Source organism: Manacus vitellinus, unplaced genomic scaffold (assembly GCF_001715985.3).
Source record: "Manacus vitellinus isolate BGI_N305 unplaced genomic scaffold, ASM171598v3 scaffold_1_pilon, whole genome shotgun sequence".
Lineage (NCBI taxonomy): Eukaryota > Metazoa > Chordata > Aves > Passeriformes > Pipridae > Manacus > Manacus vitellinus.
Window position 1 is genome coordinate 39,756,804 of NW_021939396.1, and position 27,430 is coordinate 39,784,233.

General features: G+C 35.4%; 1 protein-coding gene across 1 annotated transcript in view; it reads left to right on the forward strand.

Moving 5' to 3' along the window:
• The window catches only part of ST18 (ST18 C2H2C-type zinc finger transcription factor), a 169,015-nt gene that overhangs the window by 78,898 nt on the left and 62,687 nt on the right, over positions 1-27,430 (forward strand). The window contains exons 3-5 of the mRNA XM_018080283.1: positions 16,253-16,359; positions 22,854-22,908; positions 24,761-24,791. Of these exons, the coding sequence (XP_017935772.1) occupies positions 16,253-16,359; positions 22,854-22,908; positions 24,761-24,791 (193 nt within the window). The remainder of the gene's footprint in view (positions 1-16,252; positions 16,360-22,853; positions 22,909-24,760; positions 24,792-27,430) is intronic.

A 27,430-nucleotide genomic window follows, 5' to 3' on the forward strand; every position in this document is an offset into this window, starting at 1 on the left:
TTTTTATTTCCTATGGTTTAATTTCTTGTGATAAAAAACTCCCCAACAAAACCTTTCTTAAATTTAACACATTTGGTGAAAAAGTATTTTCTTCCCTAAGAATGTGGTTAACTCAGGCTCTATACAAGGTACGGAAAGCCACCAAAACCTAAAGAGAAGGAACGAGCACTGTGACAAAAATGAAGAGACTAAGTACACATGACATTCAACATTTAGTGAACAGAGTGCAACTGAACACATAAATCACACTAAACAGCACTAACACTTGGTCAAAGGAAACATTTATTTATGGTTCAAGTGTATGCTCAAGCTACTCTATGGAGAACCTTCCCATTATTTCTGTGAGAAACAGTACTGCCTACAAAAAGGGTTAAAGAAAATGCATTCTGTTGCATCTGCTTACTAAATCCCTTACTTTAGTAGAAATTCAAATTTTGTAAAGATTATTCGTTTTATTGATGCATATAATTATAATCACAAGCCATCTGCTGATTTGGCAGGCATGGTTAAAATTCTCTAACTCTCATAACCTTTCAAGTACAGTGCCCTTGGGACTCTATTTCACTTTTATATTTTGGAAAACATGTAGGGACAAACAAGAGAGGTCATCTGCCGAAAGTCAGACCTGTAAAACATTAAAAGAATATAGATCATGATGACTGCCCTTGTTTTAATAGAAAAAAAAAGTATTTTCTGTTTTATTTCTCACTTCAGGAAGGATTATACAGGTTTTCATCGTACACTTTGGGAATTTGAATTTTTTTCTATGGATTAAAGCTCTCTCCTAGCACCTCTGGGATCTGGGTTCCAAGTCTAAACTAAAAGAACAAATATTGTTCAGTTTGCTTGCCACAGGTGAATTAAACATATTTAACCTTGGTCTTAATTTTTCTTTTTACACAATTCTCATTGCATTTCTATTTGAAATGTTTTAACAAACACTATTCTCAGGGGTTTTTTTTAATTATTTACTGAGTTCCACTGAGAGACACCTATCACATATTTAGCTTTTTCCTGTGGAGCTCAAAAGAGCATTTTCATGACTAACATTCTTCACCACAGTCCTTTAGAAACAAATGCCTTTATTTATATTAGCATACCATTGACTAGTGGTTAGACACAGTTGCAAACGTTTGGGCTTTTGGTTCGGGAGCAGTTTAGTTCTCCATTTTCACCATGTGTAGCCAAACTACTTTATACTTGAGAGTTCTTTCTTTTTTTAAAAATCTTTGTTGTTGTTGGCATTGTGTTTCATGTGGTGTTACTCTGCTGCTTCTAGCAGAAAACAACCACAAGGGGAAAAAAACCCAAAAAACCTCTAATGTTCTCTCTGTCAATAAAAAACCAAAAATTATCCCATTTCAATGAGTTTTTTGATATTGCCAATGCTCTGATTTAGGACAAGGGGTGTTTTTGAGAAAAAATGCATGAAGGTAGAAAAACTTGGTGTGGAATGGGATAGTCCAGTGACTTCCTGATATTAGCAGAAGGCAAAGGCAGTTACCCTTCAACAGAGCTGTCTTGGCTAATGCTGTATTGATGTGTATCTCTCAGGAATAAAAGATGCAGCTCTCACTTCTGTTTAATTAGTGTATCTTAAGGCCTGTATGCACCATGCATGCTGCTTTACTCCTTTCGAAGGTTTGATTCTCACCCCACACCCTCATTATGACAAGCAGGAGGGAAATGCACATGTTTGAAAGTGTCTTCACAGCTGAAACTAGGGAAACAGGCCGAGAGTAGCTCTGGTTTATTTCACAACCAATTAAGTATGACATCTGTTGAAACTCGGGAAATAAGTCTCCCTTCCCCCTGTTCATATACTTACTTAAGCTGCCAGTCTTTTGTTTGGATATGATTAATTTTACTAACAAGACTTTTTTTCTTTGGAGTAAATACACAAAATAAAAATAATAAAAAAAAAGACATTAAACTTTTTGTTGGTTTTTTTGTTTGTTTTTAAACTGCATTTCTTTTAGTGCACTGGACACAGCTCTGTCTGACATTCCTAAATCAAGCAAAGAATTGTGATAATAATTATTTGCCTAAAGATTCACCTTTACATTCTGAAAAAAGTGTATGTTTGTGGCAGGCAATGTAGGTACGATAACATTTTCATTTCTGAAAATTTGGCTCTTATAGCTCCCAAGGGTCAGCAAAAGTTGCTAGAAGGAATTTGGGTTTTTTAATTTATTTACTTTTATGGTTGAAAACTTGGCACAGAAGAGAAGACACAAAATAAAACAGGGCATGTGGAATTATGTATGGTTCAAACAAACCAATAAAAAAGAATTAAATGCAGATCCACTGTCACTGGTGACATCAGGTTTCTCAAGTATGCAACAGTTCATAGTAAATCAAGCGAGAAACACAGATAAGCTTTAACAGCAAACTTTATTCATATCAGACAACAATAGCTGAAGCTGAGACACACTTCCCATTTATCAGACACTAATCCAGTGATGCATTTACTTATCAGGACAACATTTATTCCTTCACAAAATATTGTCCAATGCAAATACTAAAATGATGATATTCCAGTCCATAGCAACTCTTAGAGTTCAGTTTCCCTCTGTTGTGCTTAGAACTTGATTGTCTTCTTTCTGCTATATCTAGATAAGAAATATTTGCCCTATCATGCTGACCTTTTTTCTTTGCCTCTTGGCACTGGGTTCTCCTGTGACTCTGAGGCCACACTGCTCATGTCAAAGCTGTGGCTAACTCCACATTTCTGTAAGTTACCCCATCCACTAGTGCTCCCTTTTATTTGTTCATCACTTTCGTTTTGCTTGCCAGTTCTTTCCTACGAGGACTGGCACTGCCTTCGTTCCTGGAGGATGGTTTCCTACTCTGTTTCTCTTGCCTTCTCAACCTTATTTTACAGTACAGCTCAGAGCCACATATCATGCATGTTATTTAATCTATAAGATGCTGCTCAGCGATTGCCGTAGGTTCCATGGTTAGAAATCCTTTGGTGAAATGTCAGTGTGCACAGTGGAAGTGTCCAGACCTGAGCCAGTCATACAGATTCGCTTTGGAGTCAGTGGAAAGAGGCATCTCTTGGATGTCATTCCTCTCATCCTGAAGTAGAGTATGAAAAGAATCACACATGTACATAGCATCAGAAATGCCTGCAGGTTGCCCACAGAGACTGTGGGAATCCAGCATTTACGGACTCAGAAATAAGGATTTGCATTTCAGGCATGTAAAGTTATGAGGATGAATCTTGTTATTTCCATCCAGCCTACAAACTGGACTTTATTTCATCTTATATCTTCTCTACAGAAAAACATACTAGTCCTCATTTTTTCATACAAGACAGTGATATGAATAATATCATATATCTTAGACCAAAAGTCTCCTTTTGCATATATGTGACACTGATGAAAATCTGTGTCTGTTCAGATATTAATGGAGAGCCAAATAACAAAACTGAATATTGTTGTACAACTCAGAGAACCAAATTTTGCCCCTGAAATGTGATTTTTACAAAAGGGAAGGTGTCAGCTACCTGCTTTCTTTTTAGAAGGCATTGTGTTTCCTTTAAGGAAAGTCTTTTTCTTCTCAAAACTAATTCTTAAAACAAAAATTAAAAAGAAAACTGTAAAGTTTTAACAATATCCATTAATTTCAAAATACAGTGAATATTTCTACCTTAAATCAGTTGGCTTTTTTTTAAACATTGGTGATAGAAGTATTTCCATTTTCCTGTTGGTCACTACCCAGAGTCCGTAGGCACTTTTAGGGGTGATTTTTTCTCTTTCCTCAGGCTTTCAAGATTCTGTTTCTCAAGCTTCAAGGTAATAGAAGGATAGATTTGATTATGGTTTTGTACTCTTTCAGTGGATGATTATAGTGATTCAGTATTTCCCATGCTATCATAAAAACTATAAGCAAGCTTTCAGATAAAAATTTTATTTGCTGTACATACTATTTTCTTTCATTTTTTAAGAGATTTGATGACAAGAATTTTGAATTTTACAGAATTATTTTTCATCCCCATGATTTTAGCACATAGATGTGTGGTAAACAAATCTTCATCTTTTGAATCTCTAGGGAGAGGTTCTCAAAATGTCTTCAGACCAAGGCAAAGTTCTTAAATTCTGTTTCTAGGTGGTCAACTCTAAATTCCTTTAGGGTTCAGAACGGCATGGAACTCCACAAATCTGTGCTACCTTATGTAGTGAATGGTCCCTATGGAACAGCATGTGGAACAGTGCTATCCTAACCCATACCATGGAAGGCACAGGTTGTCCTTGGAAGCAGGGAGCCATAGTCAGGTCTCTGACAGTGCTTTGCCTTTTCAGACTCTTTCCTTGAGGGCAGGATAGCCAGAGTAGTAAATTCTGCTGTAAGATAATGCTCAGCTTGATCTAATTTTGAAACAATGAATTTTACAAAAGGGTTAGTAACTAAGTAACTATGTGTTGTCTTCAGTAGCACTTTCACAGGGGAAACTCAAAATCAGTAAAAATAATGCCCGAAATTGTGGTAATGCAGAGTTCATTATGGTATAAGTTGACACCAGTTCAATAAACATAACCCTTGATAATGTTGTAACATTTATCCTGAAAAGCTTAACCAGCTCACATATAATCTCTGAGTTTTCTTCCCCAAAATCAACCCTTCAGTGGCTGTCATTAAAAAGTGTCTCCTTACATATCTCTAACTAATTCTAAATAGTGTGAGAGACTTAATAATTCTAAATAGCATGAGAGCTTTAGCCCTGAATGTTTTGGGCTCAGTATTATTTATAGCAACAATGTTAGCATTACCACTTATTGTTATTAATGTGAATAATGTGTTACTATTTTGTGATCATTGAAGAAGTGCTGCCTTCAAACAGAAAGCTCAGCATGCAGACACCCTCCAGGTCACACAGGTTACTTCCCTATTTATTCTGGGGTGATAGGAATCTATTTATCAGTTGCAATTTAGATAAAACTTTAGGAATAAAGAAGTTAAGTTTATAAGTAAGTGGGCACAATGTGGAAGACATAATGATTTTTGGCACTACATTTTTCTCCTCCTTCCTCCTGAATCTCCAGTAGAGATTCCTCCCAGTAGTAGGACTATCATCAGCCCAATAAGCTCTTTAGAAAAGCTGCCTTCTAGTACTGCAGTTGCTTCTGTGTACAGCGTGAACTCTACTTCTAGTAGAGAGCTAGTAAGTCTGGCTACTGACAGAGGTCAAGTTAAGCAGACCAAATCTCAGGAAAGGATGAAACTCATCCCAAGTCATTGGGGTTTTCTATTCACTAAGGGAAGAGGACTTTTTCCCTATTTCTTGCCTGTGGATAAAGAAGGAATAATGTTCTTGAGAACTCAGGAAACCTAAGACAAGCTAGTAACATGTGAAGACTTTGACTGGGTGAAGAATGGCCATGCTATCCCTGAGAATGTATTTTTTAACATCAGCAGTGAGTGAGATACAGTGTGTTGGAAGAAGGAATAGTCTTCTGGTGAGGGGAAGAATCTGAGACAAAGTGGACATTACATAAAACAGTTTTCCCTGGCCTGACCTGAGTGATCCAAGGTTTCTTTGAATCCTTAAGCCCAACTAATGCACCTTCAGGAAATTCACTTTCACTTAAAATTACAAAACCAAGCAGGAGAATTGCTTCTAATAGAGCAATAAATAAATATCTGTCTATTAAAAGAGCATAATCACACAGCTCACATTTTCTCTCTGCTTGGAGTGTTCAAGCTGTCAATACAGCTTGCACAACCTCAAGTGCCTGACAGACAGAGGTGGATCATTACAGTAATGTTTAAAGGAAAGTACACTACTAATTTTCCAGATGACCATTCAAGTGATCCCTTGGAATGCTGTGGTGCTTTTGCTTTGGTATTTTCAAAAGGAAATTTATTGTGGTTTTGAGCTACCAGTCCTGCAAGTTTAACCTGGAGCGGGAAGCTTATGTTTCTTCTTCCATCATCATATTAACATGACTGTATTCCTGTCTTAAATTTGTCAATTATCATTATCTCATGTGACAGCAAGGAATTCAGACTCAAATAATATCTTCATGAACAGGCCTGTTGCAGATAAAACTGCAGGTAGCTGAGCTCATTCTCACATGATGTGTACTGCGTGTTGTCCCTTTGGTGTCTGGTGAAAATTTACTTTCTCTGCTAACATCTGCAGATCTTACAACAAGGAAAGCTGCTCAGATCAGGGCAACCTCTGTACAGATATTTTCAGCATAAAATCATGCTTCGAAGACAGTGCTAACTTGGAGTTCTACACTTGGTTATATGAAAACCAAACATTTTCTGAATGTTTACCCAAACAGGACTTGAGTTTTGGAAGAGCGCTCACAATACCCATCTTTAACCATAGTCTTTGTAGCCTCCCACGAGAAAGCTGAAATAACCACTAGTGATTAACTGTAGGTTCTCACTAGCTGTGCCCTTACTTTCCTGAAAAAAAAATGGAATTTAGGTGTGAATCGCTTCCCTGTTACCCCCAAAGTTTTATATAGTCCATAAAGAGGACATATGAAAATGATGCATGAGGATCATTCTTGATCTTATATGGTTATAAAGAATACATCCTGTTTACCCCAACCAGAAGATGACGTGTTCTATTTATTTGCTATTGAATTACCTGCTAGAATTACGTAGAAACATTAGCAGATTACTGAAAGTCTTAAATCATTGCCTCATTAGAGTTTGCCATAAAAAATAGTACAAACTCTTTCCTTAAGTGTATTATTTTTTCTGCTATTATCCTTTATACTGCTTAAAACCATATTTTATTAAGAAGTTTTCTATGTCCTAGACTAGCAAGCTATAAATAAACATCCTCACTTATCAATCAGGTAAGACAAGCTAGATGGCTACAGGGATCTAACCTTCCTTATATAAACTATTATACAATATTGCAAAAAAAACCATTTTCATTAGCTTTTGTGTCCTTAGATTTCTACCCCTGTTGGCTAATTTAGTAACCTAGAGAACATGGTGATGGTCTTAAAAATACTGCTGTTTCCATGAAAAGAGACATGGGAATGGAAGGAGTTTTAAGTATTTTTTTTTTAAATTGCTTTGCAAATTCTTTGCACAACAAACCTCGCCAATATGTAAACAGGGCTCTAGCTACTGTGTTTGTCCACAGCTAGAGCTACAGATGAACACAGTGTAGTTGTGTGATGACAGGAACAGCTGACTCATTAGTAGAGAGCAGTGAAAGGTAATTAACCCTGGGAAAAGTACAGCTGCCATACGAGCTGTTCCTTTCTGTAGGATCTGATTAGAAATTAGTGTTAAACCACTGATTCTTTTAAAAAAATGTCATTGATAATTCACTTTCTCTCTCAGGTGTAGCCCCTGAAGGGGGCCTAGGATAGAACTAGTGTACAAAAGGTCTTCTATCTAAAAAGATCTTTTTTCGGAGAAGTGCCCACCTGTTTGGCTGCTTCTGGACTTTTCTTAACCATGGATATTGTCCCAGCTTTCAGTGTTTTGAGGACACCCTCCAAGTCTATGGGCAGTGCAAAGAATGCGCTGTCAAAATGATTTAAGGTAGAACACTGTTGGTTGCCATAATGGAGTCTTTAGTGAGGATGATTATTTAAAAGTTACAGCTATTACTTCTTGTATCAGGACACAGTTCTGATGCAAGATGATGCAGACCTCTTCAAAATAAAACAAAAATCTGTCTCCTGGTTAGGTGAGCACAGCCTATGAAAAAAAAAAAAAGGATTACAGCCTGAGCACAAAAGCCACTCATCACCCCACCCCTTTTCCTGAACACATTTTGGTGTTTGAGGTTCCAACATAAGAGACAGAACCCATGATTTAATGTGACATCCAAACAACAAGCCAGACTATTACATAGATATTCAGACACCTGATAGAGTCCTGTTTATCAAGAATGACATAACTATCACCTAAAATAATAGAATTTCATTAATGTGCTGTTGGAATTTTTAAACTGCTGTTTATTATTTACAGTTGCTACATGCAAAATTGTTTTGGATCGCCTTACTTTGTAAGATCTTCTGACCAGGACTGTATTTTTGTATACCTGTGTGGCTTAACACCAAATGTATGTAAGTGCTTTCACATACAAATAACATGTATTATTGAGGTCCACGAGAGTGTTCTGGTTGTTTTCCATGCAACCAGGCTTACAATAGGGAGTCTGAAGGGTAACTCTGTATAAAGGGACAAAGTTTGTAAGATATCTCTCCATAGGATGATTTTTTTCATCTTGCTGTAGTCATATTTGCTGCAATAGTATTATTATTATTATATCAATGCAAAGTAGTATTACAAATATATGTTTCTGTAGTGTTATTTTCAACTCACTAGTGTTTAGTGGTATCTTGGGTCATTTTCTTACCACACATCTAAGATGTTCACATTGAAAGAAACCTTCCTCTTTCACTTCCTTTTAAAATAAACACAGTACTTGCTGTGTGCAATATTTGAAATTAATGTTACCACAAACATATGTATATATATTTGCACACACATAAATATATGTATATAAGCATAAATATATGCATATATATATATACACCTTACTGACATTTTCAACACCAGGAGCAAAAACAATTAAAAGGAAAACAGTTAAAGATATTTTCTTAGAGAATGTTTCTCTGTATAGGAAAACAAGTGAAACAGATTTTTAAGATAAACATCAAACATGTCAAGAGTATGGTTACCTCCAGATTGCCTACTACATTAGGACAAAAGAGAATGGAAATGTGTTTTCAATTATTTTGTCATTCACCATGTATTAGTTCGTACCTATCCTCCTCAGTATTGTCCTTTTTTGTTTGTTCAAATTTAGTTTTAGTAAAAAAACTTGCAGAGAAAGAGGAAAGATTTTTTTCTTGGAAATCTCAAGTCATACCCTTGAAGTATCAGACTGAGTTTCAGAAGCAGTGAAAGCATGACCAAGCTACTAAACTGACAAATGCATGCTGATAAAAATAATATTCACTACCTTAAAGTATGGTTAGAAATGCACAAAAGCACTCTATGTTTTTATTCTCATTTAGCTGAAAGGTGAACAAACTTGATGAAGGGTACAGAATAGATTAGTGGCAGAGGCAGGAAGAGAGTTCCACAATCTCTTTTTTTCCAGATACTTGCTCAATCATGGTGACTTCTATTTATGTCTGTGACAGAAGACAGGTGCCATTTTAGGAAATAATCTTTCCCCCACTTTAGAATCATAAAAGGCTCTGAGAAGAGTATTTAAACCACCATTCCTGGTGCTGCTGACCTCTCAACATAACTTTGAACAAACTAAACACACTTTTCCTTGCTCCACTTACCTGACCCAAACATATGATGAGCGAAACCTTTCAAAAAAGAAGTCTGTCCTGGGGAACACTGGGTTGGTATCTGACAGTTATTAGTCAAATTTTTGGATAGTCTTCACTACTTTGATTTTCGAGGTGGTATTTTTTGTACTTGGGTTGTTTTTTTCCTGTGCTCTTCAGCATGTTACTAAGATCTTCAGGGCAGTGCAGTACTGCAAGCAAGCCCCATTATCTCTAGCAGTTAGGGTCATTACAAGTCTTTTAAATGGTGGCAGACTGTACTTCACATGGCACTCTTGAAGTTAATGAACGTATGTGATTTGCATGTTGAGGGAAGGCACACTTCTTCCCTTTGTGTGACTTTCCCTTTCTTGGGACATGTCTGTCATGCTTAATGAAGAGAGCCTTGTTGTTCAGAAAGGGCAAGATGAATGCATAGGATAACAGAATGGCAGTTATATTTCTTTTCACAAAAAAAGTTTGTATTTTTAGGTTTATTGTTTCTTTTGACTCCATGTCAGAAAATTCAATGAGCTAATTAGCCATGGGTTTTGTCTAGCATAAGTATTGTGATGTCCTAATTTTAACTATTAATCCATTAAAAAAAAATATGTCTGGAACAGTCAGAAATCACAGAGAAGGAATACAGTAACCTAGATAAGGCTGTAAGTATTTGAGAAGTGACCACTTTTCGAACCTAATCAGCTTCAGTACATCAATAGAAATTCAGTGCAACCATAACAGCACCCCCACAAAATTGCCCTTCAAACCCATCAATTCCGAACTAACTTGCTGAAAGTAAATCACAGGACAAAGACTAATAATGGTGGCTAAACAGCAGGTATGTAGCAACATCAGAGCCAGACCAGGATTTTCCTGATACTGAAGGAAGCTGTAACAGAGTAATTAAAGCAACACAATTTCACTGTTCTTAGTTATACTGATCTGTGTACTCAGGCATCTCCTGCTGGCCTCAATCCTGCAACTACTGAGCATCCCTTCGATGAGCAGAGCATGGTCATCGCTTGTTGAGGTCAGCAGTGATCCCCCCCCCAATAGTACCTCACAAGAGAGATGACTCCACACAGTAAAAGTGATCCTGGCTTTCAGAGTAAACATGTTTTAAAAGGAAACGAACCCTGTGTTCCAGAGTCAATGACGCATGCTCTTTGAACTTTCTTTTAAAATTGCTCTGAAATCATAAGGTTGTTATAGTGTGGTTTTACTCAAAATAATGCATATCATTGTAACACAAGCCTTGAAGTTAAGTGGTTACTTTAATGAAACATAGTTACCATAGTTACCAGAAGGAGAACAGAGAATAACTTTTAGTTCTTTTGAAGCTATGAATTACTTTAAAAAAGAGGAAAAGGAATAAACAAGCATGGAAAAGTTTATTATGCAGTGTTTCATGCCTGATCAACTCTAAAAAAGGCAAACTCTCCCTAGACCAGGGCATTAACATTTTCCAGCTGAAATCTCTAATTGCCCATCAACAAACACAGAAATTACTTTTCAACTCCCTACTTTGTCTGTTTTCATGTTTTCCCCCCTTTTTTTTTTCCTGAAGAAGCAGATTTTTCAAAAGTTCTGCTTTCAGCAGTTTGTTAAGAACTGTCATTTTACATCACCTATGTTGCTCTACAGTACTGTTCTAAAGGCAATAATATATTGCTTAGCACTACTCATGAAATCTGTGGTCTAGCTCTATTATTCGTTATAAACACTATCTTAAAACTGATGAGAGGGAAACAAGAATTTATCATAGTGAAGATGTCTTCTAGGACGAGCTTCATTGTTTTTCAGTTTAGCATTGAGATGTACTCTATCCCTGAAGTGTTAATGGAGGTCACTGCTGTTGCTCTACTTTGCTATGTCAAAGGAAAAGAGTTCCTGCACAGTTGACTATTGAGAAACAAAATGTTCTTTCCAGTATATCACCTTCAGCTTGTGAGCCTCTAGAGCAGCGGTGATTAACAGGACTTTTACAAAGTTTCTGTGTAGTTACAAGGACAGCTTCAATCTTCTGTCATTTTTTTGCATTAGCTATGATTATGCTTTTACCACCAAAATGCATTTATTTTAAAGGTAACAATACAGACTCAGAGAATAGCTTATGTTTCATCTATATTTATCAGCACTCGCTGTACATTTGTGTCTTCATTACCAGGAAATATTAAGGGACATTGTGCCATCTATTCCTGTTTACAGTTTATTATGCAGAGATAGGAAACACTTAGCATGTAAAATGAATGTAGAAATTATTCCTGGATAGAAACACGGACATTTCCCACTCGTTGGCTCTTTCTCCTCCATCACCGGATCAGAGTGTAATTGTCAGTAATCAGGCCTGCTTGCTGCTGATAAAACCACTCTGAATGCTAGCAGCCTTCTTTGTGTGATGACTCAATTATTCCAGAAGTGCCTCATCAAATCTGCCCCATCAGCTGGGCTAATAAATAAGGAGAAGAAACTGGCCCCCCAAAGCAAATTATAAATCCATTTGCATTAACCATTTCGCTGGTCCATGATCTAGGCAGAAATAAGCATGGCAGATTGCGTTAAGCTTATTTGAATATGTTTATAATGTTTACAGCTTGCAACCTTTTTTCTTTTTTTTCACAAGGTGTTGGAATTATCGGTCATGAGTAGCATCTAAATGCAGTTATGTTAATTACAGCAAAGCCTCTGGCTTCTTTGAGGGATAGTTTGTTGCTTAAATCAGGTGAAAGTTAAACTCTTCTGCTAGGTGAAATATGATCTTGCACATGTCACTGGAATTACTGCTCTGTTTAAAAGAGAGGATGAGTGGAAGTGAAGTTCTTTTTACGGGTTCTAGAAAGACAACTGCTTGTATTACCAGCCTGTCTCACACTGCTAATGTGACCTCTATTTATTGCAGGGAAGAAGTAAATAAAATAAAGTTTAGCCTTATAGCTGGGAAAGAAGATTCAATAGTTGAAACAGTAATAATTCTGTTTCCTGTATACTCTGCACTGAATAAAACAAGTGCAAAGAAAAGTACCCTGCCCCAAGGAAACTCCTTTCCGAAGCTCAAATTACAAAAACTATGTTTCCAAGCAGAGTCCTTCAGATTTCCAAGGCTGCCCATGCAGTGAGGCTGTAGGACAAATGAAATTCGTTTACTCATGTGTTGAATGTTATATATTCACTCCAAGATCTCACTGAGGTTTATGCAGAACTTCAGGTGTAAATTTACATACTCCAGCCTGTGCAGGATAAAGATCTGACTGCAGTAAGGAGCTAAATATATTTTTATATACTGTAATGGTAATTTTTGCTTTCACATTTTTTTTCTCGTTTACTAAATATGTTGCATTACTTTGTCTCGAGAAAGAGAAATCACTGTCACTGTAGAAACACAAGAAATGTTTAGGGATCATAATGGTGAGCTCATTGAACTTTGTTTCCTTTGCTATTACTTCTATTCTGAGTTAACAAATCACAAACTGTAGTAATTTTTAATTTCCATATTTGCAATATATCAACTAGTGATGTGGTAAATGAGAGAAAATCAAATCAATCTGTTGGAAAATGAATGTATTATGCTCAAAAAAGCTTTTGGGGTCTCTTACAGATGTAGTACAACTTTGAGTATTGAAATTCTGACAGAGAAAACAATTTCAGACTTCAGTTGAGATAATTTGCGGCTGTACAATATGTCTTTTCTCATAATTAAATTGTCAGGAACTCTAGTAATCTGACCTGAATGAGTGGACTTTTACCCATAGACAATGGGTCAACAAAAAAGGTTGTTTGAAGGGATTTGTCACACACATTTGATGTTGAGGATCAGGACCTAAACTGTGATTCACATCAGTATCCTAGTATGACTCATGGATCTCAGTAGGATGGCACTTCAGAGTCAGTACAAAATCATGTTGCACTGGAAATGGCTATAAACCAAAGAATGAATTGCAAAGGTTCCAGGTGACTTAACTGAACAATTACATTGACAAATAAAGCAACTCATACATTCTATCTTTGTGGTTTTATAAAATTTATAATTTTAGTTGGATTGAGATGTTGGTTGAAAAGGGTGAAAGTCTTCTTTGCAGACAGGCAAGCTTCACCTTCTAGAATAAAAAATATGGTTCAGACACATAGGAAGTTGAAATATAAGAATAATTTGCTGTCTTTAATTCCATTTGAATTCTTTACTAAAAAAGACAAAATGCAAGTTATGAATAGATTGGGCCAAATGAAGATACATGTGGACTCAAGGGGAGTGACCCCACCAAAGAACCTCGACTAACAAATAAGTAAGTTAGCTCTGCTTGATTTCCATCAACAATGATCTTATCATCTAAGTCACCAGTAACCTAGTTAGATGTTCTTCGTGGGCTCTTGAGGCTGAGATATTATTTTTTTCCAGTTGGCATTGCACACTTTTATGTGCACTTGCAATAGCTCAAAATTTGGCCCATGGTCAATATTATAATTCATAAAACTTAATAAAATAAAGAGTTTCTCAATAACTTTAGTGTTAGACCCTGATCATTCTTTGAAATCAGCACTAACCCTTGTTTGCTACCTGAGCTATCAGATCCCAACACTTATATTTGAAATGTAACTTTCCTTTTGCAGTGTGGACAGGTGTGACACATAGTTTATATTCTATCAGGGGTACGTCACATCCCATGACACAGAATAATCCTACACACACTGTTTATAGCATGACAGATACATGACATTGTATTAGACTTTTTATGAAACACCATACCTTCAAATGTGGGTACTCAGCCATGAATCAGCTGTATGGCAGCCAGCACCCTGTTATGTGAAAGAAATCGAAAATAGCACATTTAAACTTACTAACCAGTAACTTCTGTTGTGATTAAACACAGCAGAGGGGTCCAGGTTTTGCACTTAATATTGTCTTGCTTTTGTCCTACTATAACACTTTCTGCCTCATGAAGTTATCTGATGGTGTCGCATGCAAGGCAGATGGGAGTAAAATAGAAAATGCACTGTTGCATGTAGGTTTTCAGTAAAATTTTAAAACCTACTCTCCAGACCTGACCCAGCCCTAACTCCTTTTCAGTGTACTGGTTTATTTTGTAAAGTTAAACGTGAAAAGTTTTGTATATTTTTTCTTGTCCTTTGTGCACTTTTCCAAGTGGATCTCAGCTGTGCTGTCTTAACTCTCGGTCCCTTAGGATGAGAGAGACAGCAGATGGGGTTGGGGCAGAGGGCTGATACTTCTGACAGCAAACGGCCTGGTTGCTGAGTGGAAGCTGTGAGCGTCAGGAAGCTTCTTTTCCCCAGAGAACCAACTAACCACTGAAGAAAGTTGAAAATGAGCCCTTTGAGAAACGCTATTAAAAGTAGTAAAAAATTGCAATTGTGCAGATGATGTGCTGCTGTGTGGTTATTCGGATGCTAATGAGTTTGACATTAGGGAACTCAGAGGGTTTACAGCTACTCCCTTATGTGATTTAGTTCTTTATTGGCAATCTTAAAGAAAATAAATGAAAAAATATATTGTTAATAAATACTTAAAATGATAGAATTTTAGACAAAAATCTGGTAAGTTTTAGGCTTTAGAAAGAGCTTTGCTCACCATTGTAGTTTTCTCAGAGATCTTTTGTTTTAGGTTAGTGTCTTTTGAACAAAGAGGAAGAGGCAGGTAGAAGGCTTTGAGACTCCTTTTGTTTTTTTCATGAATGTTGAAATAGAATAACAGAAAAAGAGGCCTTTGAGGATAAACAGCACCTCTTTCCAGCAACATATTGGCTAGAAAAGTGCTTAAAAAATCTTAACGGTATTGGGATGTTTTGTTCTGGGTTTTCTCCCTTCTTTGTCATCTTAAATCTGTTGTCTATTTCACTATTTGATAAAAGCTTATTTATTTTAAGTAAAAATTATCAATGGGATGTAACTAATATCTACTGGGACATGAGCAAAAATTAGTCATTCAATAAACTCTAGCTTCCCTGAGAATCTGTTTAGAATGAACCTTACCAATTTCAGAAATGTAACATTACAAAATATCATCAGATATCATTAAATGAACAGTTAAAGTTCCAAAAGTTTATCTGCAAACTTTGTCATGATTGGAATAAGTTCAATGAATAGATCTATTTTACAAAATACACTGGATAATATGTGAAACAGAGCTCTGAATTTGCAAGTGATAGCAAAATTTTTATGTTTTGATCACTGGTGCCAGTAGTTATGCCAAAATGAAACTTGTTTTTAATAACTTCTCATCATCAGGTGCTCCCAGGTTGCAAGTGCCTGCAACTTTAAATGTTAGAAAGGTTTGGGTATTCAGTATTTCTGAATACAAGGATCTCAGTCTTGTGCACTCAGATGTAAACTTCTGCAACTCTACTTCCTTCACTGGTACTGTTGATTTAGCGTAAGGTCCCTCACAGAAAAGAATAAAAATAGAGAATGGAGAAACGTCAAGAATTTCCTTCGGTTGGCATGTGCTGAGAACACTATCAGCCTGCCAAAATTTTAACTCCAGTATTCAAAATCAGAAAAAATAAAACTGAGGGATTTTCTTCTGTTTTTAAAATATTTCAGAATGCTTCTCATTTATTTTACAGCATGTACTGAACCATACTACTTCATCAAAGAGGTTCCGATGCAATTAAAATATTTGACTAAGGATTTCTACATATAGAAACCGTGGATTTTTACTCATTGAAGAAGAAAAACTTTCCTTAGTGAAGATCTATTTCATAAGTTATTGAAATGGGCATTAACAATATAAAGAAAATATCATAAGGAAAGAAAAAAATGTTATTCTTTGTGCCTTTCAGAATCATAACTTATGCCTCTATAGCCTATCTTTGTGAAACCTCAGAAGAAAATATTGCACCTGGATTATTTACCCATTTGATTTAAAGAGTGTCTTGTTTCATCTATATTTTATTTAGTATAGCTGGTTTTTGGTTTTCTTTAGTTGTTTTGTTTGTTGTTGGTTTCCTTTTTTCCAGAGAATGAATTTGAAGGTTTTCTGTTAAACCAGTCAAGGCATCTTGGGCTGAGTGACGAATTTGGTCCTTTGGAATCTGCACATATTTTCACCTGGAAACACACAAAGGTGGGATAATTTATTCACAAAAATGAATTTGAATAGAATACTATGTGGTTTTGTGTGTAATGTCTTATGCACTAAGACTACCTTTCTCACATAACATCTGCTGTTTCAAGAACAGTGGTCTTCAACAGTCAAGTATAGTAATATTGAAAAGATGAAAATGTTTGTAAATATGTAGAAATTCTAATTTTTAAGTTTGCAAATTATACTCTGTTAGCCTTACATACTGTCAGTAACACAACTATCTTTGAATCTATATGACTTCTGGAGGGAGAATATACTTCATAATGCACTGCTTAAATTTAATCTTTGATGGAAAGCTTATTTGTGATTTTTTTTAAAAATATGTAATGTTTATTGTTTGATTTTTTTTAAACCATATATCAGTTGGGTGGGTAAACAGTTAAGCGTATTTAAAAAGATCCCAAGGCATCAAAGTATTTTTTTATGAATATTGACACTTTCTTTCTTTTAAAAAATTATATTTAATATATAGTAGCCCGGGAAATAGTGAAAAGACATAGAACTACATCAAAAATAATAATCTGGGGGAAAAAAAGCCTCCAGAAACAAGCCTGTATTGAGATGCATTTCAGTGTAGTTTGCTATATAATTTTTCTCTGAATTTAAAAAAGCTAGCTGTTGCCCCTTGATTTCATAAAGCTGTGACTCTGCCCTCTAAAGCCTTGGTAAAGAAGACTAATAGAAATACTTGGCACACGTTGATTACCTAAGGGAATAATAGAACTATTTGCTGTAGTCGTTTGGCAAAAGGACATAAACATATGGCTTTGGTTTATATTCAGCACTGCCAGTTGTGCAAAGTTGCATGGATGAAGTATACAACAGCAGTGACAACTCAGAAATCAGAAGTGAGAATCAAAATAAATCATCCTCCTTACAAAGCTATTCAAGCTTGCCTCTGATTTAAGGCTTATTTTATCACTGCGTGTTTTCAAGTAGTGGCTTCAACATAAAAAAATCTACTTCTCAAAAATGTCTTCACCATTAAATCACACTATAAAATGCCAAATTGTTGATGATTTATGTGTGTTATAAACATGCTTTAAAGTCTTCATTTAGTAGATGTACTTATTTTAATTCCTGAAAAATTAATACAGCTGAACCAATTATTTCCATGTCATTCAACTTTTTCCTGGAGGAATCAGGCATACCACTGGGCAAACTAAAGCAAAATATTCAATTCAAATTTTCTTTCCGGCCATGAATATGTTATTAAAAAAAAAAAAAAAGAAAAAAGAAGAGCAAGAAACTTTAACCACACTGAAAGCAATGTTCCTAAAAATTTTGTCTTTGGATTTTGGGTTATTTTTACTGCCAGTAATCAAAATTTCCAAGCTTTGTCTAGAAGTTACTATATGTCTTCTTTGCATTTCTTTCTCTTACCGTACTTCTCACTGTCAATCTGTAATTAATACTTCATATTAAACAAATTAACGTAGACTAAGAGAAAGATGCAGTCAGCACACATATACACCAATAGCCAAACAGTGATCTGTACTTCTGGGCAGTCTATAGGAAATCTTGGTTTCAGATTTATTAATATTTTTCTTCATGAAATTATTCTCTTTTCATGCGCTAGAATCTTAAATGAGTTATTGAAAAGAAACATTAAAGTATGAGTACCAAAACCACTGAAAAGCTTGCTCTGAGTATATTATTTATTGTAGGGAGAAGAACACAGAATGTCATGTCTCTGTGGAGCACAGTACAGCACAGTCCTGTTTGTAGTGTTTAGCAGTGTCTGACTTCAAATTTGAAGTTTGTGGCTTGTATATGAGACTTGAGAATGGATTTATGTGCTTTAAAAATCATCAGGGTTTGTTTTTTTTTCTGGCTGAGTTCACTAGGCTAGTGACAGTGGGCTAGAGACTTTTGTCTCTATACAAACTTCAGTAGTTCGCAAATTAAGATAGTAGAGAAAAACTATTCTTTTTCCAAACTTCTCAAAATCAGATAAAGTTTGTCTTAGAGAAATTGTTTGCCAGATTTTGTTTTGAAAATCAGACGTAACTTCTAGTTGAAAAATCACAATGCAATGTTAAAGCTTATACTCTAGATAGTGATTTCTTTTCCTCTAGCTAGTTATGCGAAAGGAAACAGATCGACACTTCAGTAGTGTGAAACCCATCCCGGGAAAGTCAGGTTTATGTGAAGATTACAATGGAAATTACAAAGTGCATAGTTCTTACATTAGCTCTTTCCAGGAGATGCATTTCACTTTTACCTACATCAGCAACACTGGCTTCCCTGTGTCATAGTTTATTTCACTGTAGTGTGCTGTAAACTATCTTACCAAGATAGTAGTATCAAATTAGTTTCTGAAATCCAAATTTAAAAATGTGCAAATAAACTGAAATAGTTACTACTATTATTATTATTGTTATTGTCATTATTGTAATTTATTGCCCATGCCCTTTTTCAGCTGTTAGTCATTTTCTTGTATCCTATTATAACATCAGTACATGCACATGTGCAGAGACAGACTCTAGGCAGACAAAAAACCAAACTCAGAGCCAAATCCTGATTCTCTCACTCAGGGAAGTATTTCCAGGTGGTGCTCTCGAGTCTGTTATCTACAGTGGGATGGTACAAACAGAAGAAGTAACATTTAGTTTTTGCAGCCAGCAACTCTGAATTAGTTTGCTCACAAAGTACGATTGCTGCTATTCCACCAGTAAGTTAATAGAGAGAAACGCAAATACCCTGTAGGAGTCAAATAACAAATTACTACAGTTTCAGCCAGCAGAATTTGTGGTACTGTGACTCCAATCAGTTTTCTGTGATCTAGTTATTGAATTCCTCTTAAGTCTCAACCAATATTGACGGAAAAGTAGAGGGAGGATCAGACTGAAATTCACAAAGTCAGACAGAGAGCATTCATAAACCTAGGGAGATTTGTTGCAACATGGTTTCAGAAAATAATTCAACAAGCACATCCTCAGTAAATTCTGAGATCACAGAAATAGAGTGTAACTGAAGCAGTATTTATTTCTTAGCCTACTTCTTTAACTATTTGGAATGGCATGGCTGCTACCTCTATATCATTGTGTTTCTCATTGTCTATCTCCCACTAATTCCTTTAGAGTCCATTAGCTAGCTTCAAGTAATTTTGAAAGGAAAATGTTTAGATGAGTTTTAAATCCATCAAATCAGAGAATCTAGGTATAAGACACAAAGATTAAGTGGACTTAATTCCACTATTCACTTGCCATTATTTTTGTGGAGCTTACCCTTAAAAAATATGGGACTATAAATTTTCCTGGCAAATACTTTATTATTCCTATGGTCTTGATGGCTAAAAAAATTAGTAGTGAAACACTGTGTGAGGATTTTGTGCAGACATTTTATTTACCTCTTATGGATTCTTCTCTCAAGACAACAAACATATCTAGTGGGAGGGAGAGCTGAGATCCCCCAGCTTTGACAGCAAGAAGCACCTTTCAGTATCCATCCAACCTTTACAGCAAATAACAGTAACAATATATGTCTCAACACCTTCATAACAATTACTTCTAAAAATTGGATAGAATTTCTCAGAATTTCATTCTTGTGTTGTTACATGGGTGATTTGAAAGTTTGAATGCTTCTTGCTGACCATCCTTGGCTGTAATTTGAAGTAAAATTATTGCTATGTAGATAAAAAATGGAAATTAAATACTTCATTCACTTTTTATCAGTATCAGGTAATCTCTGAAAGAATTACCAAACCCCAAAGATGTTGTATTTAAATTTTGAGCAAGAGAGTTCCTTTTGATGACACAATTAAGAGACTTCATTTTTATTAAGTTACTTTTGTGTATTTTTCAAGTTAATGTATGGAACTTTTTTTGTAAGTTAAAGTGGTTTTTATGCAACACAGACATGATGATTATTTTGATGTATGTATGCATCAGAATAAAGTGTCCTATAAATTTTATGTTTGAGTTGATAAAAACATCTCTCATACTTTGAAACTTTTACAAGGAAAGAAAATGAATTGAAAAATCACCTGCATTGATTTTATCATTGTTTTTCACTCTTTGTATGTCTTTTAAATATTCATCACAATGCAACCTGCTGTTTAGACCAAAGTAACTGCTGTTCAGTAGAAGCAGTGGACACTTTTTGTTTCATAATTAAAAGAGCAGCAGTGTGATTGGTGTGGTATTTATTATGAAATGATGACAAAGGAGTACCAGTGGTTTTAATAGTTTTAGCTTACCGGAGCTGTTGTTAATTTTGTCTGTAGAGTTGCAGGTGAAATAATGCACAGTGGATAAATAGTCTATATTGGTTTAACTGAACATAATATATAGTGTGTTCTGGAGTTGTTTGTCTCAATAGACTATAGTAATCAAAAGTAATGAACCTATTATGTGCAGGACCTTGGAGAGCATAGAATGGCAGTAAAAGTGTGGCACATAAAAGGTTTATTAAAGGAAATTAAAGTCCATCATTGCCACACCTGCTCCCCTATTATAAGTCTATGGCAGGTCAGTGCCTTCAATCACAACTCAGCATCAGAGAACAGAGCCATGTTTCCCATTACCATTGCAGTCACATTGTGAAAACTCGTTCTCCATGTTTTGAGGATAGTAACAAGTAAAGACTGCCATCAGCCCTACTACATAAACACAAGACCCTCATGTTCCTTCCCTGCTAATGATCAATATCAGATGTAAATTTAAACAGAGAAAAGATATCACTGTCTGGCTTTGATGATTTCCATCAATTTATACTTTCATTTCAGATATCATTAACGTGTGTTCTAGAATTAGATTTCTTTGAGTCCATGAATACCCTTTTGAAATGGTTGTATTCTCTCCTGCTAATAGGTATTTTAATTCCAATAGCTGTTTATAATGTTCAAACATATATAAAAACAAACAAAAAAAAGACTTCAGGAAATTAGAAAAAATACTTTTTATTCCCTAGAAAGGCTGACTTTACTCTTTTTGTTTCTCAGGTCAATTTTGTCATATTCTGTAATGTTCTTTCTAATAAGACCTTCAAAACATCTCAGTTATTTGAGTCATATAAAGCTAAAAATAAAGCATACTCAAATCTCCAAACTCTATAAATGGAAAAAGGCACAAAGAGATCTTCTTGCATCTTCCCTCAGTTCAGTTCACCTGATCCTCAGAAAGCAAGAGTGAAATAACAGACAGGATCTTCTGTTGACATTGATATTTATCTTGGAGCCTTTTGCAGGGATGCCAGAAAACTTCTGGTATCCACATCTACCTGTCACCCAACACAGATTTATAAATCATATGCTGGTGTCTGCAAATGGATCTGCAGAGGTTCATGGGAGTTGCTTTGTCTAGAGTATACTTGATCACTGCCGTTATACAAACAGGGAAACTGAGATTCAAAGCAAAGACAGGTAGTAAGATTCCCTCAGAGACTGAATAAAAAGAATTCCAGAGTTCCTAATATTTTGCCTAGACAAACATTCCTGATTTGAGAGTCTTCCTTACATAAAAATTAAGTGTTACTTATAGAAAGAAGAGTTTGCCTCCCTGGACATGATCAAAATTGCACTGTTGTACAATCTGCTATATGTCACTGCAGTTCTCCACACCATAACATGAAATCTTAATCCCTTTGAATTTCAGGGGTTTGCAATAAAATCCATGGATTGAAAGCCTGCCCCTACAATTATGTGTCTGGGACACATCCAAGACCAGAAGGTGCATATTTCCAGTGCTGGTTTAGATGTAGCCAAAAGTGTCGTGAGAACAGCTGATCTTGAAAGGACTCTCTTATTTCAGTTAGAAATCTTATGACAACAGCTGAGTTTGGGGGGGGGGGGCATCTGAGCTTTTAAATTTTAGGGTGTTTTGGGTTTTAGTTTTAATTCGGTTTTTCTTTTTTTAATGTGAAATACAAGCCTGGGCACTACATTCTCACAAAAACTCATATAAATCCATAACTCACTGTCTCTAAGCAAAACTTAAAGAAGTAGTTGATTAAGTGGTGAGATATTTCAAAGCTGTACATGTGTAATTATGCACTGTCAAGCAAGAAGCTTTCACATTTTAAGGATGAAGTTGTCAGAAATGCAGGTTCCAACACAGCTATATAGCTGTGCCTCAGTTACAACAAAAATGTAGAGTTCCTGTAGGCACTACTGCTTTCTGGGACCTTTTCTTTCAGGAGGTGGATGCTGAAAGCAGCACTCATGAAACATTACTCTTTTTAACCTTATGCCTTCAGCTAGCACCTGTAGACCTTGTCATTAAACCTTACAGAGTCACTCATAGCCATCACTTTATTAAACAAATCTGTATCATTAAAGGTCTCTCCTAGGTATTTACTAGATATTCACAGATGGCTTTTTGTCTCTTTGACAAGATTAATAAGGCATGATTATTCTTTTTTCTATTACTGTCTAGCCTTTGGAAATGTAAAAAAAAATAAAATAAAAATGGAGTATCTTTTTTTCTCAATGGCAAAAGGTATGAATTAAAGACCCTGTGTTAATATTACAGATGGATGCAGATGGGGAAAATAAAAAGCTGCGCACACGCTCAAAAGGAACCAAGGGTGAGTTAGCAAGCATGCTCCACGACCCTGTGCCCAGAACACCATGAAATATGATAGTTCCTGTGCACAGTCCCTAATGTGCAGTAAGAGAGTGTGTAGCTTCCTTAAGGCTGCTTTTTTAATCAAGGCAGGACACAGACTAGTGGCATTAAGAGGCATGATGTTATGAGCTATGGTTTAAAGAAAAGCCAAAAAAACCTACCGTATGCTATTTTCTTTGAGTTATTTTTCAAAGAAAATAAGGGCTATGCTTTTTATCATGCAAAATAAAGATTCTCCATAGGGAGTAGAACTAGACAATATTGAATGGATGATTCCAAAGTAATGTACCAAAACTTTGTCTCAGCCACCTGAATGTTTTTCTGTCTATTACCGTTAATTATCTGTAAATCAGCTACATAAATGGTCCAGAAGTATATTTACTTTAATCAAAAGGTGCAGGTGTATGTTGCAGAGGAGAATTTTGTGCTTTTTTTTAAGCACTGGTGCTCATGTTTCATTTGCAAAGTTATGGCATAGTGTTGTTTCCCAGAAATTCCTCTCTTTTTGTAAGGAACAGATGGAAATGCAGTACTGAGAGATAAACAGGCCCTTAATGATCTCTACATCTGGAAAACATGATTGACTAGCAATACAATCCTTCCAGTAAAATAACTTTTTATTTTAATTCATACCACTTTTTGTGACTCCTGATAACAAGTGAAAAATGGATATACTTAAAAATAAAGGTCTAAGTTTTGCCTGCCCTGTGAAAATTTTTGCTTATGACTATTTTCAGAGGTGCAAAGTACTCATCCTTCGTTCTGATTTTAATGAGAATTCTATACTCTCAGCATTGTGCAAAACAGACTACTTCAATTCATTGTCACAACTCAGTAGTTCTGGATTTTTAATATTGTGCCTTTAAGTTATAGTCAGAATGAAAAATTAAAGTCTAGTTTGCTTCTCTATTTTCAAATGATCAAAAACATTAAAAGTGCTAGACTTCACTTAGGAAGAGACAGAGGAAGAAGGCTGAATACCACAGACTGACTTCAGACAAGAGGGGATAAATAGAGAAAAAACATTCTAAAAAACATAATCACTGTCATATCAAAACTTCTGTAATATTCTCTGAAATTAATATAAAATTCACGTATATTTCAAAAGCACTAAACCCGAGGGAATAACTCACTGAATAGGGAAGTTATTCACACCTCAGCTTTAGTGTATGTCTTCTCAGTTGGTCAGGCTTGTGAGTTAAAATAGTTTGGCTGGCTTAACAAAAATTGATTGTATTTACCCTTTCACTCAAAAAGCTAATAACACAATTTTAAAACTCATGGATTTTCTCCCTATATATTTTACACTCATGTACACACAAGTATAGCAATTAATATATAAGAATATTTTTCCAGAAATGGAAACAAGAGAAGTTGCCTCTGCAATATGAGTAGTTCTTAGAGACACCTGTTGGCCTTGTCAATAGGCTGTATATCACTTTGTGGATAGGTATTTGTAAGCACCAGCCTTTGGCATTCCAAAATTGAATTTATATTCTGAAAAAGCAGAGATTTGTCTTTCTGTGTTCAGTAAAAGGGTCTCTTCTTTTACTTTTATTTTTTTATTATTATTTTCCTTATTGTTCCTCTGAACACCATACTCCAGGTTTTATGCATTCTAAAATAACTGTGAGAATTATATGTTCGGTTAACATTTGTCACTAGTAGCTACAATCCTGTGGTTAGCATGAAATAACCACCTGTGTTTTGATAGCCACTCCTCTGTCATTACAGATAGGCAGGTGCAAGGTTGCAGAAAGCACAAGCCTGGAAGTGTAAACTAATTAATTCTTTCCTGCTTTTATTAACAGTTCAAGTGGACTCTATAGCTCAAGAGCTCAGGTAAGAACTCATGTTTATTTTTTCAGTTTTATGTTCTGATTATATTGATAAATTCATACCACTGGTATTGCTATAAAATGAAGAATCCAGCAAATGATGTATTATGTAATGATTTAGCACAGACCTGAAAAAGGGTACTTGATGCAGATACACTTTTTAGATATACCAAAAATTAAAGCAAAATGTTAGAGATAACTATACAAGCATAATCAAAAGTAACTGGAAGTGGGCAGAATTCAGGTATGCTGTCTTTACCTTCAACCTGTATCAGGGATACAACAAAAGAATTTCTGGTTGATCTTCAGATCTTTAGTCTTCCTTTTCCTGTAATATGTGTTATAGTATCTCAATATCTGAATACTCTAAGAGATGCTAATACATTTTGCCAAATGGCTTTTAAAAAAAATGAGCTGTAAACTACTGTAAATTCTACATGCATTAATGGCTCATTCTTCCTTAAGTTTTTGTTGAGGTTTCATAGTGTTTGGAAGTAGCAGATTTGCAAATTTGCACAATGTATTGTAGTACCTTCCAAACCGTAAACTACACAAGGATATTCCAGATCACAAATATTCTAATAAAATTTCAACGTTACTACCTTAATCTACCAATGTGTGCCTCAAATCCTAACAACTGATCCTAGAATTTAGAACAAACTCGGGAAAGACTGACAGATTATTCAGTAACAAATCTCCAAGAAAACAAGTATTTACAGGTAGCTGCAAATTCCTAGAGCTATTAATCAAAATTACAATTCACTACAGCTGCAATATAAATACTGAAAACATTTTTGCAGAAAGTTCTTCAGAGTTTTTTTTTTAAATTAACTTATTTTCCCTACACTCACTTTTCATCACATGCTACTGAGCTGCTTGTTTAATCACAGCACGCATCCAAAATATGTGCTTGTGGGTTCATCCATCTCGGGAACAGAAACATCATCATGTGATTTATTTGATCAACCAAAATGCCACTACCTCTTAAGATAGGACATGAAACATTTACAGGAAGTTATTTTGCAGTCAAGACACACAATATTTTAAGGTTTTGTTTTATAATAAAACTGAGGAAATTATAAGCTTCTTATAGATATTCCATGAACAGAAGTGTAGGCTAACTTTTTGGATAAATTATTCATGGTGAGTCACTCATTCAGCTCTACTCTGAATCTCATTTTTCTGTATGGCTTCAGTTTCCTGAGATTTAGTGCTTCTCCTTTTTCCTCTCTGCATCCCTAATTTATACACCAGAAGGATGTATTAATCCGAAGAGGCAGCCGTCCAAAAATGAGGATGGTCCATGTGTTCCTAAGAGAAAAATGTTTGAAAAATAGAGGATGTACAAGTTTCTGCAACATCAGGGAAGCTGTAATTTATGTATTATCAATTGCTACAGCTTTTCCCAAGCAACTTTGTTTTTCCCTGTGAAACACATGCTGTCTTAGCAATTACTCTGTCAGAGATGTGGACTACCTCCATAAGGAAACATACATCGGTTTAAAATAGTGAACTAAACAGCATATAAAGGCGTTGTCCAGTCCTTAACTTGGTATTTCTAATTTCTACAGTACCAAATTCCTCATGGGGTATCTCTGCAGTCAAGGGATTTTACTGGCATACCAGTCAGGTGATCAACTTCTATGAATCTATTTGTCCATGAAAAAGTAGAGGGAGAGAGGCGGGGGCTGCCTTTTGGAAACATAGCTGATGGACTGCATTCCTATTAGTCATATCCATACTAGTGTGGAAAAACCATTAAACATTCCTCAAGAATTAAAGAGTGAAATAGTCTGTTATGTTCCCTGGATACAGATATTGAAACCACTGTGTTTTCTGACCAAGGTTCTAAATGCTGTGTTGGCTGAGAAATTTAAATCCATGCTTAATTAATTTCCCCTTTTCCCCTGGCTTATCCTATCTGACAAAGCACTTTTGCACTCCTTATTGAGTTTCTGTTACGAAGTGCCTTGGGATACTTCTATATAAAAGGCACTACATAAGCTTACATGCTCATATTGTATTATTATTAATTTCATAACATTGATTGGTTCTAGAGCATTTGTTAGCCTTTTCTTATTCTGTAACTTATGTTTCACAAAAGTAGAGAATGAAATAAAAAGCAAAACAAAGAGTTTCAATCACTGATTAAATTCAATAATGCATGAAAATTTCTCTCTTCTAAATTTCAGGCATTGAAATCTTGCTTAAAAGAATTAAATGCCAAAAAAGTCTCTTGGTTTCAAGAAAGCCAAGATTTCACCAAGAAAACTGGCTAATGTTGTTGTTATCATCCACCTTCTTCTGAGAAATAGGACCACCTTTCTGCATAAAAAGTATATTTTTAGAAAAACATTACCTTAAGGGGCAATCTGGGTTTTGGGGTTTTGGTTTGTTTGTTCTTTGTTTGTTTGTTTTTATTGCTTAATAAAATAACTAAAAATTTTCTTGCACTGCAGTGCAAGGAGGAGGACAGTACTTTTCTTCCAGATACTGACCACTTATACACAACTATTTATGTATCATAGTTGCACTGATTTCATCTAATTATATGTCTTAAGGAATCCCAGCTTTCAATATTATAAAAATAATTTTTTCATGCATGAATACTGCTAACACTACTGTGTTATTTGTTCAGATTTA